Raw genomic sequence first — 18,080 nt, forward strand, 5'->3', positions numbered from 1 at the left:
GATGGTGGCTCAATATTGAGTCAGTAAATATTTAGAATTGTGTGCCTAGGTGCATACTGTTCATTGAATACCCAGTGATTGACTTGATTACATTTTGTTTTTTTCTTTCTCCTGCTTCTTCACCACCCTTCTAAATTTTCAAAATCAGATGGGCATTTCATGTTACTATTCATTGTATTTTAAGGGTGGGTAAATAACTGTTATTTATAGATATATTTTCCACTTACCAATTCTGTCACATTGATTTTTTACAATGCCATATAATGTTCCCGTACCTTGGCATGCTAATTCAAAATTATTTGAAAGATAATTGGTATTGATAATTGATAGTGTATCGCATCTTACTCAGACCTGATCAGAGTATTCTACACAAGAATAAAAGTCACTGCGATGTGATATTATGCCAATTTTTAATCTGTCTATTCCACCTTTGCGTCCTTCATTCATTCAACAAGCATTTATTGAATATTTTATTGCCTATATACCATCAATTCAACTGAAGCTATACTCCTGAAACTATCAGTTAAAATCTTTACTCACAGACCCGGGTAAGTTTAGCTCAGTGGCATAAGTGCCTTCTTGGCAAAGGTGAGGTCGTGAGTTCAGTCCCCGGTACAAAAACAAAACAAAGCAAAACAACAAAAAAAATCTTTACTCACAGGCTTGATCTCCTAGGAAAAATAATAACTTGTGTGCTAAAAAAAAAAGTATACAATATTAGATAGGTAATTGCGAGAGAACACTGAAGACAAGGCATATGTAATGTGGGAGAAGGCAAACATTTTAAATTGAATTATTAATTTAAAAGTTTGAAAGACTAGCTTAAATGTAATCATGAAGCTCAGTTATTAAAATAGAGCACAAATCAAACATCATATACTCTTACCTTCAGCATTTGGTTATTGAACCTGTTACCTTAATCCACTCTTTGTTTTCTCCTCTTCATATAACTTCTTGAAAAGAGCAACACAGTGTGTCAGCATGCGACCTCCTTAGACCCCTGATTCCAGCTTCTGTGCTATGCAAATGCTTTTCAGGAGCATCAGGGGACCTCAGTGTCAATGAAGTTTGAATGTTAACCTTTCTTACTTGCTTTGTTTTGTTCAATTATCATTGTTTTTTCTCTTTTATCTGTTTTTGTGTTCTTTCTCCATTTCTACCCTTTTTTCACTACCATTTTCACTCTTGTTTAGTATTTTAAATATTAATAAACAGGCACTTTTCTGATTCCTTTTTTTTTCTTAAATTTGTATAGTTTTTTTCTGCACAATAAAACTAACACTCCAAATTTAATTTTGACCAGGGAAAAACTGTATCCTCTGTTCCTCGAATCCAGATGAACTGCGAATTCCTAATAGCTCAGACCATGACCTTTTTATAAATAAGGTGTTTATAGAGACAGCCAAGGTAAAATAAGGACGTTGTTTTAAGACTCTATCCAAAATAAATAATGTTCTTTTAAGAAAAGAAAAGTTGACCAGGTGTGGCGGTACATGCCTATAATCCCAGCACTCAGGAGACTGAGGAAGGAGGGTTGCTGTGAGTTCAAGGTCAGCCTGAACTGCAGAGTGAAAGGCTGCTTCAAAAAGACCAAACAAGTAGGCTGGGATTTAGCTCAGCGGCATAAGCACCTACCTTGCAAGCAGGCGGTCGTGAGTTCGATACCCAAGTACTGATTTAAAAAAAAAAAAAAAAAAGAAGACCAAACAAAAATAAAAATAAATAAGTAAATAAAAAAGAGAAAATCTACAGACACCACAATGAGAATGCCATAGAAACACTAAGAAAACTACCTTCAAGCTAAGGTTAAAGAAATAGTACTGAATCTCAAAAATTCCTGGCCTTCAGAAGGAGTTGGCTCCAGTAATATAATGATTTCAGACTGCTGACCTTTAGAATTTCCAGTCAGTCAATTTTGTATTGTGCAAGTCTTGTAGTTTTTGGCAATTTCTGATAGTAGCCAAAACAAAATAATACAGATTTTACTACTGGAAATGAAGTACTGCTGTAAAAAAACAAAATATTTTAAAATAAAGAAATGCATTCAGAGTTGGACAATGGGTAGACGATGAAAGAGTTTTGTGGCGAATGATAGAAAAACACTAGAAAAAGGTGTTGGTGTTGTTATTATAGAAACTGGAGGAAGGCTGATCATTATGATAAAATAGCAGAAGAACTGACTAACTTGTGTTTTGTAGAATAGAAATAGAGCCTCAGAGGAGTAAACCTGAACATTTAGCAGAGTGTATTTCTAATAAAAGTGTTGATGGTACAATCAAATTTCTTTTTGCTGCATTTAATAAAATGTAAGAAGAGAAAGATGCATGGTAGATTTGGAGTATAAAGTTTGGGAGGAGACGAAACATGGGCCGTCTTACATTTTAAAAGGTCACTTTGATTATGTGGAAAAAAGACTAAATATATTTAGGGTAGAAAGGAGAGACCAGAAGTTCCAGAAGAGTGATTTAGAAGAGAGTAACAATCACTTCAGTCAATGTGGTGGCCTAATGGATATGATGAAAGGTAATTAACTTGGAGTTTCCCTCAAAAAAGCTAACGTAATTGGCTACCATATCTAATATACATTTAAAAATAAAGACAATGGTAAGTGCTAGGTTTGATTAAATACATTGGCATTTGTGACATTGAAAATTTACCAAGAAGCAACTTTTCGGGGTGTGATGATGCTTTAAATGAGAATATAAGGCTGAAAACTTTAAAGGTAAAGGTTTGCTTGGGGAGGATTACATAGGGAATGATAGTAGCTAGCTAAGAGGAGTCGTCTTTGGATTAAACTCAGCTATAGTCTAATATTTAGAGGTTGAAAAGAAGGTGAGAATCCCAGCAAAGAAAAAGAAGAATAATTAACGAAGCGATCCAGCAGAGAATATAGCTCCACAGAGTGAGTAGAGGATGTGTTTTAAAAAGGAAAGAATATTTCATAAGCTTTGTATTTAATCATAGATTTGAATGTTAATCATAGATTTGATAAGGAATAAACTTAACCAAGGAGTGAAAAAACTTGTATCCTGAAAACTACAAAATGTTGACAGAAAAGTAAAGGGGAAAAATATTAGAAATATATCTTATGGATTGCAAGACTTAACATTAGCAAGAGTTCATAGCATCCAAAGTGATCTACACATACACAGTGAATGTCATCTCCATTAAAACTACATTCGCCTTGTCTTTTTTTTTTTTTTTACAAAAAAAGCAAACACAAACCTAAAATTCTTATAAAAGTACAAAATCATCCAAAATAACCATGTGATCTTGAAAAACAAGAGAGCTTGAGGAAACAGTCTTCCTGATTTAAAAATATATTTCAGAATATGGTTATTTAAATAATATGGCATTGACATAATCACACACATATTTGTAGTCCAATGTAATAGAATAAAGATCTTAAAAATAAAGTCATGCACATAAAATCACTTAATATTTGATAAAGTTCCCGAGAATAACTAGTGGGGGAAAGATAGTCTCTTCAACTTTCATTGGGAAATTTGGATAGCTATATAAAAAATTAAATAAGAAAAGAAGTTGAAACTCTGAGAACATGTATTATTCAGCATAAGAGAGAACTGTTAAATTCCTAGAAGGAAGCAGAATAAGCCTTTTGATATTTCTCTTAGCATTGTTTCTCGGGTATGATACCAAAAGCACAGGCAACAAAATTCCAAAAAGACATATGAGATTATATTAAACAAAAAGTTTTGCATTTCAAGAAGGAAAAAAGAAAGGAAGGACTGAAGGAAGGGAGGGAGGCAGAAGGGAGGAAAGAGGGGAGGAGAAAATTAAGATTAAAAGGTAACCTGCAAACCAGGGATTTAGCCCAGTGGTGTAAGCGCCTGCCTAGAAAGTGAGAGGTCTTGAGTTCAATCCCTTGAACTAAAAAAAAAAAAAAAAAAAAAAAAAAAGTTACCTCTGGAGTGGGCAAAGATAATTGGAGCACCATATATCTAATAAGGGAATTGCTTATAGCCGTTGTTGATTTCCTATTGTTTTGTTTTGAAATTTTGTGTTACTTGCATTCTGTTTTCATTTGCTTTATTCTGTTTTGTTTTGTTTTATTCTCTTTAAAACTTACTTTAAAACTATGTAAGGAACTGGTATAACTGAATAGCTATAAATAAATAATTATATAAACTGATTAAAAATGGAAAAATAACTTCATTATATATTTCTCCAGAGATTTGTTCAATTTTCTACAAGACCATCTTACTCTCTCTTTTAAAAATGATTTGATTCTTTTATTCAATTACTTATATAATTGGTAAAGACATCTGCATATGTGAGTTTAAATTTTATAATTCAGTTTTACTTCTTAATTTAGTGAATTTAAAATTAGTTAATGAGATATGCTCAAAATATAAAATAATTGTGTTTTTTGCCATGTGCAGATGTATTACATAAAGTGAAATTTGGACCTAAAGCGACCTTTGATAACATCAATGTCTTACCATTTGTGGTTCATGTGCTCTTTTTGCAACTCTAATTACAATAACAAATCTCATAGAGGGGTAATTCATAATTCATGTATAAAATTTCATCTAAAGTATCTTAGCTTTTCCATGAGTCATCTTGACTTTAGTGTTTTAGTCCCTAGTGATTTATGTAAGTTCTTAGAACATAAACAAAAACTTTCAGGTATGTGGAGATATAAAAGTTGTATTTTGCGGAGATACTTTTAGCAGATTAGATCTTTAGTAGTAGTAGCGGTAATCTACATATGCAGTCCTGTGCAGCAGTAGCAGTAGAGACCTAGATGAACTCATAATACCACACTATGCCTTCCGTTATTATTACAGCTCATTCATCTAAGTTATCATAGTCAATACTTTCACTATTTTGGGTTAGAAATATAACATGTCTTATTTAAGTATAACTTTTCAACAAGAGAAGTTCAATCTATCTCATCCTGTTTTTAGAAAAATAAAAAAATATTGTTTCGGGGTTTTTTGTTAGGAAAATGTGTCTTTTCTGTTTATCTCTAGTCACTTCGTTACTGACACACATTACCCTGGAACTACAGGAGGAGAGGTCTAGTTTGGCTGACATTTTATATGGGGTTTCAGTTCATAGTCCACTGGCTCCAAGGCAGGATTTCAAGGCACACGAATGTGGTTCAGAAAGCAGCTCATGGCCTGGGATGGGGAGCAGAGAGATGAGGAAGGGGCTGAGAAAGGAGGTGAATCTTTGCAGGCGATAACCAGAGGGACTCACCTCATCTGACAGGGTATTTGCCATTTGTACTTCTTCTAAGAAATGTCTGTTCATTTCAGATGCCTGTTTTCAGATTCAGTCTTTGAATTTCGGGGTCTGATTTTTTTCAGTTCTTTATGTATTCTAGATATTAGTCCTTTGTCTGAGGAAAGCTGGAATAAGTTTTCTTCCCCTGCTCTGTGAGTTGTCTTTTCATTCTATTGTTGATTTCTTTTGTTTTTTCATGAGAGGAGATCCCAGTCGTTGATTCTTTGTAATATTTCCTGTATAATTGAGGTTATTCATAGTGTCCTTGTCTACATGTGTGTCTTCCAGAGTTCTAGCTATTTTAGCTTTCAGAAGATTTAGTATTTCTATTTTAATATTTAGATCTTTGATCTATTTTGATTTAAGTTTAGTGCATGGTGATAAATATGGGTCTAGTTTTAGTCTTCTGCATTTGGAAAGCCAGTTTTTTCAGCACGGTTTACTAAGGAGGCTGACCTAGTGAGTGTGTTTGGCTCTTTTGTCAAAGATAGGTGACTGAGTGCATTTGGAGATCTTTTACATCTTCTAGTTTGTCCCATTGACCCTCCAGTGCCATGCTGTTTTTATCACAGTTGATTAGCAATGTAATTCCAAGTTAGTGATTGTGATGCCCTTTGTTGCCCAGAATTTCTTTTACTATTCTAGGCCTCTTTTGGTTTCAAATGAATTTTAGAAATATTTTCTCTATTTCTGTGAGGTATGCTAATGGTATTTTGATTGGGATTGCATTAAATCTGTGTAAGAGTTTTGAAAGTTTGATCTCTTTACTATGTTCATTCTTCTTACTCAAGAACAAGAGATATCTTTCCATTTTCTGATTTCTTCTTTGATCTCCTTTATCAGAGTACTATAGTTTTTAATGTATAGATCTTTTATTTCTTAGATTGATTCCTAAGTAGTGCATTGTTTTGATGCTATCATAAAAGGTGTTGGTCCTTGTTGTGGCCAAGGGTTGTACACAGAGAACAATCAGGATCAAGACATGGAGATAACAATATTATTTTTATAATGGTCACTGGAAGTTAACACAGGAAAATGCAGGAAATCTATTCGCAACACCAAAGACATAGATTATTTAGTCAAGAGCCTAAACCCCATAGCAATGTCCCACATGACTCCAGATAAAAACCCAAAGCTTAGGACAATGCCTCCCATGAGTCCAACTGGAGGTCCAGAGCCCACAAGAAGGACTCACGCCTGTCTCTTTTATGATCTGTGCCGTGAAGACCCAAGGGTCAGCGGTGGAAGCCAGAGAGTCTATGCCAGCAGGATGAAGGAGCTGTGCTAGTGGGATGAGGGTTCTATGCTGGAGCCAAGAAGTCACAGTCACAACAAAGACCAGGGCTATCCTGAAAGGCACCACAGCTGTCCTCAGCAACACGGAGGCCCTGAGCTCCTCCTCTGACAACCACAGTCGGGTAACATGCCAGGAAGCAGCATGATGAGTTCATCCTGGAGACCAAGTGGCACACATCTTCCCCTTCAGAGTCAGGAAGCAATGCTCGATGTAAGGACCAAAGCTTCTCCAGGAGAACCAACAGCTCAGACAGCAACTTGTAGGAGAACCCACAATGCCTCCTCAACGCCTCAACCCTCAACACCTCCCTCCTTCTCCACAGGTGGAGCATCTTCGCTCAATGCATGCTGATGTAATCCAGCTGGTGTTAAGTTGACCACCAATTCTTAATCCATAACAGTCCTTAATTTCTTTCTCAGTGAGTTTGTTGTTAGTGTACAGAAATACTATTGATTTGGGGTTGATGACTTTGTATCCAGCTACTATACTAATTCTGGTTATTAAATCTAGAAGTTTTTGGTGGCATTTTTTGAGTCTTCTGTGTAAAATACTATGTTATCTGCAAATGACAACTTAGCTTCCCCCTTTCCTATCATTATTCTTCTTATTTCTTTCTCATTTCTAATTGCTCTGGCCAATGTTTCCAGCATTATATTGAGTAAGAATGTGATTATGGACATCCTTTCTCATTCCTGATTTTAGGAGGAAAGCTTTCATTTTTGACCATTTACTATGAAGTTGGCTGTTGGCTGGTCATTGAAGGCTTTTATCAGATTGAGATAAAGACTACTTAAATTTTTTGTAGGGTTTTTATCAAGAATTGGTGCTGGACTTCGTCAAATGCTTTTTCTATGTCTCATCTCCTATTTAATACTGATCTCCTATTTAATACTAGTGCTCTGAGAGAATACTGCTTTTGGTATACATCTGTGAAATGAAAATGAACTGTAGGTGTCAGGGTTGCTGTAGGGCTGATCTTTGCATTATAGAGCTCATAGTTCAGTGAAGACAACTTAAAAATAGCCAAATAATGTAAGTTTAATGGAATTATAGGGCAAATGAAGAATATAATGGCACAGACTAACACAGATTTCACTACTAGCTTATAGCAGTCAGAAGAAAGGGCTTCCTAATAAGTAATTAATTCTGTAGGAATAAGAGGTATGAGGAGAAGCTGAGTGTGGTGGCTCATGCCTGTAATCCCAGCACTTAGGAGGCTGAGGCAGGAAATCACTGCAAGTTCGAGGCCAGTCTGGGCTACATAGTAAATTTAAGGCCAGGGTAAACTACATAGCAAGACCGTGTCTCAAAAAGAAAATAAATAAGTACAATAAGAATCAGCATCCTTTCTTGAAAGCAGTTTTAGGCTTAAAATATTGGAAAATATATTAAAAATATCCATATCTATCCTCTCCCATACATAATTTCTTCATTTTTAGTATCTTCTGTTGGTATAGGACCTGTGTTAAGACTGAGCAGACAATATTTACCTATTACTTAACTAAAGTCTGTAGTTTAGTGTACACTCCATGTTGTATGTTAAAGAGTTTTTACAAATGTACAGTAACATGTACTTATCATCACAGTGTCATGAAGAGTTGCATTAATGGTCTAAAATATAGCCTCTAATCTTCTTTTCATCCCACTCGTCCCTCAAGCTTCTGGAAATCACTGGTCTTTCTGTCTCTATAGTTTCACATTAAATAGTTAGAATCATGTAGTATGTAGGATTTTCCTATTGGCTTTTTGTTTTTGTTTTGTACTAGAGGTCCTGTAAATCCTTTCCTGGAATGTGCCTCTTTTCCTTGCCAACTAGTTTATTACATAGCACAATTGTTTTATCCCTTCACTTATTGCAGGATATCTTAGTTACTTCCAAGTTTTTACCATTGCATGCAGTATTATAGGCAAATTTTTGAGTGTACAGATGTTGCTGGAACAAAATACCTTGAAACCCCTAATTTAATGTGGGAGGGTTTATTTTGGCTCATAATCTGTAGAGATTTCAGCCCATAGTTGGCTGGTTCCAAGCCAGGGAATGGCAGAGGAGAAACAGCTCATGGTGTGGCAGCAGGAAGCAGAGGGATGGAAGGAAGGCAGAGGGAGAGATACTCTTCCAGGCTATGCACCTAGTGACACATCACCTCTAACCAGACTTCATTTCCCAATAGTGCATTTAGCTGTGCACTCATGATCCAGTCACCATAAAACTGCACAAGAGTTTGAGAGGACATATAAACCATGTCAGCATAAATTTTCAAAGAACTTTGGTAACTATTAATTACTTGGTTATAATTTCTGAATGGTGTTCCAAAAATCAATGTCCTCAGCAACAATGAATCAAAGTTCCTATTGTACATTCTCACTAGTTTCTTGTGTTTTTAATGATTTGGTTTTGGCCATTTTAGTAACTGGGTGGTGGAATCTTGCTGCTTTAATTTGCAGTTCACTAATAATGATATTGTGTACCTTCAATATTCTCATTTGTGATCTGAGTAACATTTAGTGCAATTTTTGGTCAATTTTTAAATTGACATATTTTTCAACTGACACAGATTTTGGTCAAATTTTAAATTGAATTGTTTGATTTGTTACTGTAATTCAGGTTTTTTTTTTCTAACCTCATCTGGAACTTTCATTTTAAAATGCATTTTTTCTCAATAACTTGTAACTGTATATTTGTTTTCATATCTCTCTGATATTTGCTTTTATATTTCATCTATTAACATTTAATGCTATTGTTAGGTACAGTTCTATCTCAATTTTTTCTCGCTGTTGTTCATTCTTCTGTTTTACCTTTTTGATTATTTTCATTGAATTTTTAAGGCATTCAGTTTTACATAGCTATCAACTTTTAATTGTGTGGTTTGAATTTTTTTTCTGGTGACTTACCAAAGAACTAAAGTACAAATCCTTATCTTTTCATACTGTTTCACTGGTTAAAATTAGAAACTCCACATTTATAGTTATTAGATGTAATATTTCCTTACATTAGAGCCTTCATAAAACAACACTAGACAGTTTTCTTTAGACATATTTATCTACTTTAGAGTCATTTTCATACATTAACCATTTCCAAGACTGTGATTCTTCAAGTTCTAATTTGCTATCTGATATCATTTCTCTTAAGCTTAGGAATTGTCTTAGCTTTTCTTGTTGTATCATACTGAGCCTATTTTGTTGAATTAATTTCTTTAAAAGTTTCTTCTTTGCATCATTTTTCACTAGCTGAAAGGTCTGACCTTAAAGGGTTTTCATTGTGTTTTTTCAATATTCTGAAATTCAGGGTATTTTGCCATGTTTGCCTTAATCAATCTCTCTCTCTCTCTCTTTCATCTTTCTCTCATGCCTTAGGCAAGTTACTCTTATCTTTTAAATTGTTTTGGCCTATCCTTGCAGTAAAGAACAGTGGTGTTTGTTTTGGGAAACTGGTACATGCCTGTAACATATCATGATCATTTCAAATCCTGACCCTTTGTCCTTTAATTCCCCTCTCTCTGTGGTTTAATGATATGCGATGAGAGTTCCAGCCAAGGGATTCTTTTTCTTTCAGTGCTGTCAAATAGTTTGGAGTTTGCTGAGTTCCTCTTTCATAAAATTGGGAAGTTTCCAGCTGTTGTTTCTTCAAATCATTTTCTTTCTTTTCTTGTGTCTTCCACTTGGGGAGGGAATTACATAATTAAGCTCTTTTTACATTGTTTCAGAAGTATCTGGACTTCATGCTTTGCTCTTTCTAAAAAAGAATTCTTTTTCTGTTTCTTTTTTCTATCAGATAAATTTTATTGATCTATGATCACATTCAGTTTCACTAATTGTGTCTTCTGTCAATTCCATTCTTCTTCAAAGTCTATCCAGTAAATATTTTTCAGAAACATTAGGTGCTTGTATTTAATTTTAAATATTTTTAAATTGCTTAAATTTCCTGTTTTTATTATTTCCAGCATATTTTCCAATACCTCTAATCATAACTGTACTACTAGCTTTTAGTCCTGTTCTGTAATATAACACCTAGATCACCTAACATCTTCTAGTTATCCTTTTGTTTGCTTTCTGTGAAAACAGGTCACATTTTCCTGGTACTGCATGAGTTAGTTTGCATTGTATTTTGGGTTTTGTGGAGCCTTCAGTCCTTTTGTATTGCTTTAAGAAATACTTATGCTCTTGTTTTAATTTTGTTCCACTCAGAGTGCAAACTTCGTCACTCTTGAAGTTTTAAGAGGTTCAAATATCAGTTCAAATTGCATTTATTCTCCTCCATGTATGCATAGTTTATAGCTTTGTCAAAGGTACTTAAATCTATGAACATAATTTTTGGTTTGTCTTCTTTGCCTCTCACTTTGCCTAACTTTACTGTGTTCGTGATTGCTGCAGGCTCCATTCTGTATTTTTGTCATATTTGCTATGGAGCATTTGCCTCCCTCTATTGCTCTGCTAACCACAGCTACCCTCTGGCCAGAGCAGCAGGACAGAATTATAGCATAATTCCTCTGCAAAATTGGCCCACTGGTGCTCAATTTTTAGAGCTCTTGTGTGGTTGTTTCATAGATTTTTATTCAGGGCTTTAAGTTACCCAAAGAAGAACAACATATGAAGAGCTTGTTCTTTGGTGTTGTTGGTAGATCTCAGCATCCTGTATTCCTTCTTCTGTTATTGATATATTTGTTGCTGATGTCACCATGCAAACTTCAGTTCAAAATCTTCTTGCCAAGGAAGTCGTCCTTGTTCTTTACCTTCTATTTTTAATGATTGTTATGGTTTATGTTTGAGTGGGCCCCAAGCCTCATGCAGTCATGGAGGCAGTGGAATCTAGCATTTGTGATTATATAGTGCTGGGATTGGTGGTGTGAATGCTGCACCCATCCAAGGGCCCGTAACTGGCACACAATATAGGGGACGGAAGGAGGCTGCTTTCCCCTTTTCTTGTCCTTTTGCTCTTGTTGCTTGTGGCTGCCATGAATGGGTGTCCCTGAGCTGTGCCACTGGTGCTACCTTGGAGCCAACTGAATATGGACTGAAACCTCCAAAACCTGTAAGGTAAACAAAGCTTTCCTTCATTCATTTTCAGTGTTAGGTATTTTTGTCTTGACAATGAGAAAAAAGTAACAAAGACTATGATTTTATTACTATTCCTGAGATGACTCACATAAGAAAAATTGTGTTAACTTAATATTAACTAACTACTAACCCTTACTAAGATTTTTACATTGTACTATCTATTATTTCAGCAGTGCAGTCTTGTTAGAGATAAGGTCTCTACTTTTACAGATGAAGAACTGTAACTTGTCCAGATTCAGTTAGGTATTGAAATGCAGTGCAGCACAGTAATTTTGAAGTTGCCCATTGTCTTTAACCTAATCTGAAATAAAATAAATAAAATGTTTTAGTAGTATATTAATTTACCTTCATTTTTAACTGTTGCATTAAATTTTGTAATTCTGGTGAAGAAAATAACAATGTGCCATTACATTATTTCTAATCTTCATACAATGATTTAGAAGCATATTTGCTATGGAGCATTTGCCTCCATAGCAATTAATGTGAATTAACAGATACACATTTGATGTTAGTAGCATTTTTGATGTCTTCATGCTTTGAATAATCGACAAAAGTTTCATATTTTTTACTGAAACTGTTCTTCTCTATTATTCACCGACTTTCATGTAACCTAACTTTACTGTCTTCATCTGGGATGCTGTAGCAAAATTCAACAGTGTAGGTGGCTTATAAATAATAGAAATTTCTTCATACATTGTTCTTCATACATTGAAGTTCAAGATCAGTGTGGTAGCAGATTTAGTATCTGGAGGGGACTGTGTTCTCTTCTCTGTCTGTGTCCTGACATACCTGGAGGAGTTGGAAAGTCTCTAGAGTCTCTGCAACAGTATCATTAATGCTACTGGTATGGAGATCTCATGACCCAATCACCGTAGTCCTCAGTCTCATCACCAAATACCTCACAGTAGGAGTTGTTTTTAGTTAAATTAAATTAAGCTAAATTAGACTAAATTAAATTAAAGTGAACATTTTCCAGTTTTAATGATATATGCCTGTAACCCCAGCACTGGGGAATGGGGGAGGCTGACGCAGAAGGAACAGCATGTGTTGCAGGCCAACCTGGACTACATAGTTCAAGGCCAGCCTAAAATACAAACAAGACTGTGTCTCAAAAGCAAAAATAAAAGCAAAAGCACAAAACTATAATCAAAAATCTGAATATCTATACAAGATTATATACTACTATATTAACAGTGTTATCATCTCTGTGCTTCCTTTTAAAAATTGTCTTAGGTTTTGCTCCCCACCACCATAATATGTGATTGTATGTAACCTGTGCATGTATATACTTTGGAGCATGTTTCTCTAATATTTTGTTTTTGTCTATTCAGTTCATTAATAATTGCTTAGGAGGTGAGGACTGTGCATAAGATTTCATGTTAAGCATGGAGCTTCATTTTTAGTGTTAGTGTCATAACTTTTCAGTATATTTTACTATATCTCAATATTTTTTTTTCTACATTCCCCACCAGCACAATCAAAATCCTTTAACCATTACAATTACATTAGAAAAGTAGGCTAAAATGTTAGCTACATATATGGTCACTATATTTGTTTTTATTTTAGCAAGCTTTCTAATTTTTTTTTTTAATGTTATGAGTTTGTATTTTCTTCCTCCATGAAGACTGAGTCCTAGAGCAGCTGTGCTCCAATTTTGTAGGTTATTGAGTCACAAAAATTTTCTGGAGAAATTGTTTTTAATTTTATTTAACTACTCCTTTCTTAATCTCTGCTTTCTTGGTCTCTTAATTTTATAAATACAGGCAGTTAGCATCGATTATATTACGCATTGTTATGTCCTGTACTGAAATGATAATGAATGTTCTCGAAAATGACTCCTTGCAATGAATTATTCAGTGTGTTAATTAACCTAGGCTGTGATCATTTAACAAAATTACTGATTATTTTACTTTGTATACTATAAATGTGTACATTTATCTCAATATTTGAATTTTTTTTTCATTGCAGGATCACCAAACTATTTTAAGAGCTTGGGCCGTAAAAGATTTTGCTCCCAATTGCCCTTTGTATGTCCAGATACTAAAGCCTGAAAATAAATTCCATATCAAATTCGCTGGTAAGTTTTTATCCGGAAGGAGATCCTTTGAATTACTACCTCAAGCTCACACTATAATTCAACAATTGTCTTTGACATTCATTTTAATCATCTACTTGTAAAATAAATTCTTTACCTTAAAATGTTGACAAATAATATTTTAGGATGAATCTCTCGTTTTTTTTATAGATATGTTAATTTTAGCAGCTGATTGTATTGGGTTCCTTTGTAAATGTAAGTACATAATTTAGAAGTGACATACTTGTACTGAATAGAAAAATAACCTTCAAATACTCTTCATTTATTCTTAAATTTACACAGATTATACTTCAGGAAAAAATACATTTACAATTACTAGTTAATAGAATAGTATAGTAAGATGTATTTAGTATAATTAAACAGACTTAATTTGGGGCATGGAGTTTGAAAAGAATCCAAGAAAGAGATAAATGTAAGATCTTAGTGGAGGCCAGAGTTTCAAAAGAATTTAACATGCGAAATTTTGCTTTGAATTGATAGGAAACTGAAAAAAGATAGCATTTAATTTTTTTTCTAAATACTTTGCTTGGAGATAGAAACTAATTTTTATCTAGGAAGTGAATTATTTACATGATAGTTTTCCTGAAACATAGTGACCACTATATTTCATTATAATAGTTTAAAGCTTCAAAATTTATTAAATTTTAGTAGTGCATCAACAAAATTTATTTTCTTCAAAGAAGTGTTCACATTTCTTAAAAACTTATTAGAATATAATATTCAAATATTAAATTCCAACCTTTGAGAATTTTTAAATGATGATAAGAAATCTATGAATTTGCTACTGTGCAATTTCTAACATCTCATATATTCTAGTTTTATCACAAATAACATAATCAAGTCTTTTTAAAAATATACAACAAAGATGTAATGGATTTCATACTTTTCTCTATATTATTGTGTCATTGGAAATATTTTTTAAAAAATTATTACAAAGATTCTGTTATAAATGATATGAGATGATTCTACTTAGATGTCTTAAGTCTATTTCCTAAACCAAAAATTAAAAATTAAAAGTATTTCTTTTGTGAAGGATTTTTGTGAATTAAATGGAAAAATGTATATAAAAGTATCTATCTACTATGTTACTTCTATAATTAGTGTGAATAAACTTTAGTTGTTTTTTATCTAAAAGTCTTTTTAAAATAAACTGCCTTATTTTTATTTTTAATTATCTAAGGGAATATTTTTGAAAAAAAATTCATTGTGTTTGATAATGAATTGTTCTAACTTTTTAGGATAGCACTGGAGAAAAATGCTTAAAAATAGGATATTAGATTCCCATGACATTTGTTAAAACTTGGATAGACAGTTAGTATTGTGAGCCCCATTTTCATCTTTTATTGAGGGCAACAATGCGTATGATGTTATCTCTCTTCCACTGGTGAAGGTTAGCAATTAACACTCAATAATAGTATCCAAAGTATTTGAAATGCTCCATAAATGAGTGCTGGATCTAAGTCATAAAGCAATATATACTTTGGGGAAGCAATTTGTAATTTTGAACATATAATAAAATGCAAAACAGGCTTGTTTTCCTCCTTTTTTTAAGCAAACCATTGATCTGTTCCCCATAGACACATCATACTTGATGTTATTTAAAAAAAAAGTGACACACTGTTTTGCTGTTCCTTCAAATGCTAAACTTATCAAAATGATTTATTTAAAATTCTATTCTATAAATTATGTCAATATTTCCTATGTTAACATCATTTGAAATATCTTGTAGTACTGTCTTACATTCCTTTATAGCTGAGATTTCAATATTTCACAGAGCTGATTTTATATTATGAAATGATAAAAGCACCCTCATTTCCCAATAAGGTCTTAAAAAACTGAGTGATTGATGGATGAGGTTATCAATCCAATATAATGCATTTTACAGCTCTGCATGAGGTTAAAAAAAAAATATAGGCTTTATCTTTCGAAAGGCACTGGGTTAAGCTTTCACTTGGTTTATATCACAGATTAATAAAATAATGGTCCTCACGGCCAAGGATTTAACTCATTGGCGTAGGCGCCTGCTTGGAAAGTGTGAAGTCATGAGTTCGATCCCAGATACCACAAAAAACCAAAGCAAAATAAAACAAAACAAAACAAGAAACGGTCCTTAAGGAAACCTGCTCGCCTGGTGCATGTCCCTTTATTATATAACTAAGCAAGTTTTTCTAGGAAGTAAACTCAATTCTGCCCCCTTGAATATGGGCTTGCCTTGTGTTTGGCTTAACTAACATAACGTAGCAGAACGCACCAGAAACTTAACATTAAAACACTAGTCAGCTTCTGATTTCCCCTTATTTGGTGCACTAGCCCTGGACTGTGTGTGCTAAAGCTGTTTAACTTCTCTAAGGATGAAAACTTACATGGAGAGTAAGTCTCCTTCACCCAGGCACGTCACTTGTCCAGTTCTAATTTTTCAGCCATTTCAAATAATCACATGAATCCCCCGAATTATGAGAAATAAAAATTGGTCATTTGTTTTTAATAAGTGGTTAAGAATTGGGTTTATAAGGTCTTTTTTATTGGTTCAGCTTTGCAGCACATAATGATTGTATTACCTGTGGGAGGTTGGTATATGTACACGACAGATCTTAATTCTTTTTTTTAAATCTCCTATTTTTTCTCTACCCTCTCGCTTTGTCTTAGTCCCCTTTCCTTTTGCAAAAGATCTCTCTCTTATCTTTTATTTTTTTCTTTTATATATATATATTTTAATATATGTATATATTTTCTTTTTTATATATTTTATATATGTCATACATTTTATATCTTTTTTATGTGTATATTATATATATATATAATTTATATATATATTTTATGTTTCTCACATACCTTGCCTAGAAAATGTCTTCAGGAGTTTTAACTATTTTGTCTTCCATCAGATTATGTTTCTTTTCTAACATTTAGATCTTTGATTTTACAAAAACTTGTTGAGAGATTTGCATCTAGACTGAATGTGGAAAGTCAGTTTTCTCAGCATCATTTGTTAAAGAAGGTATATTTCCTCTATATATGTTTTTGTCATTTTTGTGCAAAGTTCAGATATTTGAATATCTCTGGAATTATTTCTGTGTCTTCTATTCTGTTCCATAGAGCCCTTTGTCTTTTTTTTTTCTTTTTTCTAAAACAAAGCCGTTTTATCACTGTGTAGCTTTGTAGTATAATAAATATTACATGAAGTTTGAGATTGTGATGCCCATTACAGACAACTAATAATACTTGTGATAATAAATTGCTTTTATTCTAAATCATATTCCATTGACAATATTATTAGATTGTTTTTCTTGCATTCTTTTGAATATAAATAATCATTGTTACAATTTCTACAAAATAAGGAATAAGACTTTTTATCTCCATTAATTTAGCAGCCTCTTTAACTTACCTTAAATTGTGGAACTCTTACCATGAGTAAAATTTATATACTTGTAATTGGCCTTGTTATTAACAGAAATATGAAATATAAAAACTTCAATATTGAATTTAGAAACCAAAACCAGGACATAAATTTAGCAACTTATTTTATATAAATCTACCATTACTATAGTTTATGTGTCTTCTCTGAGTAAGTAATCATAGACAATCATTAAATCATTGAATTGTTAAATTATTATTTGAGTGAGTTTTACTTGAATTGTTATCTTATAATCACAATTACTTAAGACACACACTGAACGTAGGACAGAAAAGTCCATATATATGTGATTTCAGGAAAAAACACACACAACACAAAAAACCTCTTATTCCTATCACTAAGAGAAGGAAGTGAAAAGAATGAGCCTTGGGGGAGGCAGGAAGGATTAATGTTCAGTAAATACTAGTTAAAGTATAACTATATAATATAGGGAGACTCCAGTAACAAAACTGTAATTCTCAAATATTTGATTATTTTATGATCACACATTTTCAAAAAAGGAAAAAAGGAGTGTTTGATCTTGCTCAATGAAACACAGTTTTACTTCTGGCCATTTGCTCCGCTTATAATAAATTTTTCAAGTCGTAATGATTAAAGCAACAAAAGAATGGGATATTCCTTTGCAAAATCTTTATTGTTATGTATTATTAACCACCTGACTTTAAGCTTCTTCATTTCACTGATTTTGAGTTTTATAATTTACTTAAAAGGATGATACCAGAAACTACCTCATACATCACTATTATTTTAAAACAATACTCAGAAGAAAATCAGTCACCAGTAAATACACTTTCAAATCAACTGTTGTCACTAATATGAGTGATATATCTCATCCTCATAACAAATTTTTATTATACTTATTTCAAATTTTACTGAGGAATATTTGGAAGATTTTGCATATAACTTATTACAGAGATTCAAAAATTGCATGATTGTGAGCAGACTCATATTTTCCCATAAAATAGAAA

The 18,080-nt window shown here is 33.1% G+C and overlaps 1 protein-coding gene across 8 annotated transcripts in view; it reads left to right on the forward strand.

Moving 5' to 3' along the window:
• Positions 1 to 18,080, forward strand: part of Kcnt2 (potassium sodium-activated channel subfamily T member 2) — a 335,807-nt gene that overhangs the window by 162,824 nt on the left and 154,903 nt on the right. For all 8 annotated transcript variants that reach the window (XM_063239808.1, XM_063239807.1, XM_063239809.1 and 5 more), the window contains one exon: positions 13,574 to 13,682. In XM_063239808.1, coding sequence (XP_063095878.1) covers positions 13,574 to 13,682 — 109 coding nt within the window. The remainder of the gene's footprint in view (positions 1 to 13,573; positions 13,683 to 18,080) is intronic.

This window comes from Cavia porcellus, unplaced genomic scaffold (assembly GCF_034190915.1).
Source record: "Cavia porcellus strain 051 isolate PalLab524CR breed Dunkin Hartley unplaced genomic scaffold, mCavPor4.1 scaffold_29, whole genome shotgun sequence".
NCBI lineage: Eukaryota > Metazoa > Chordata > Mammalia > Rodentia > Caviidae > Cavia > Cavia porcellus.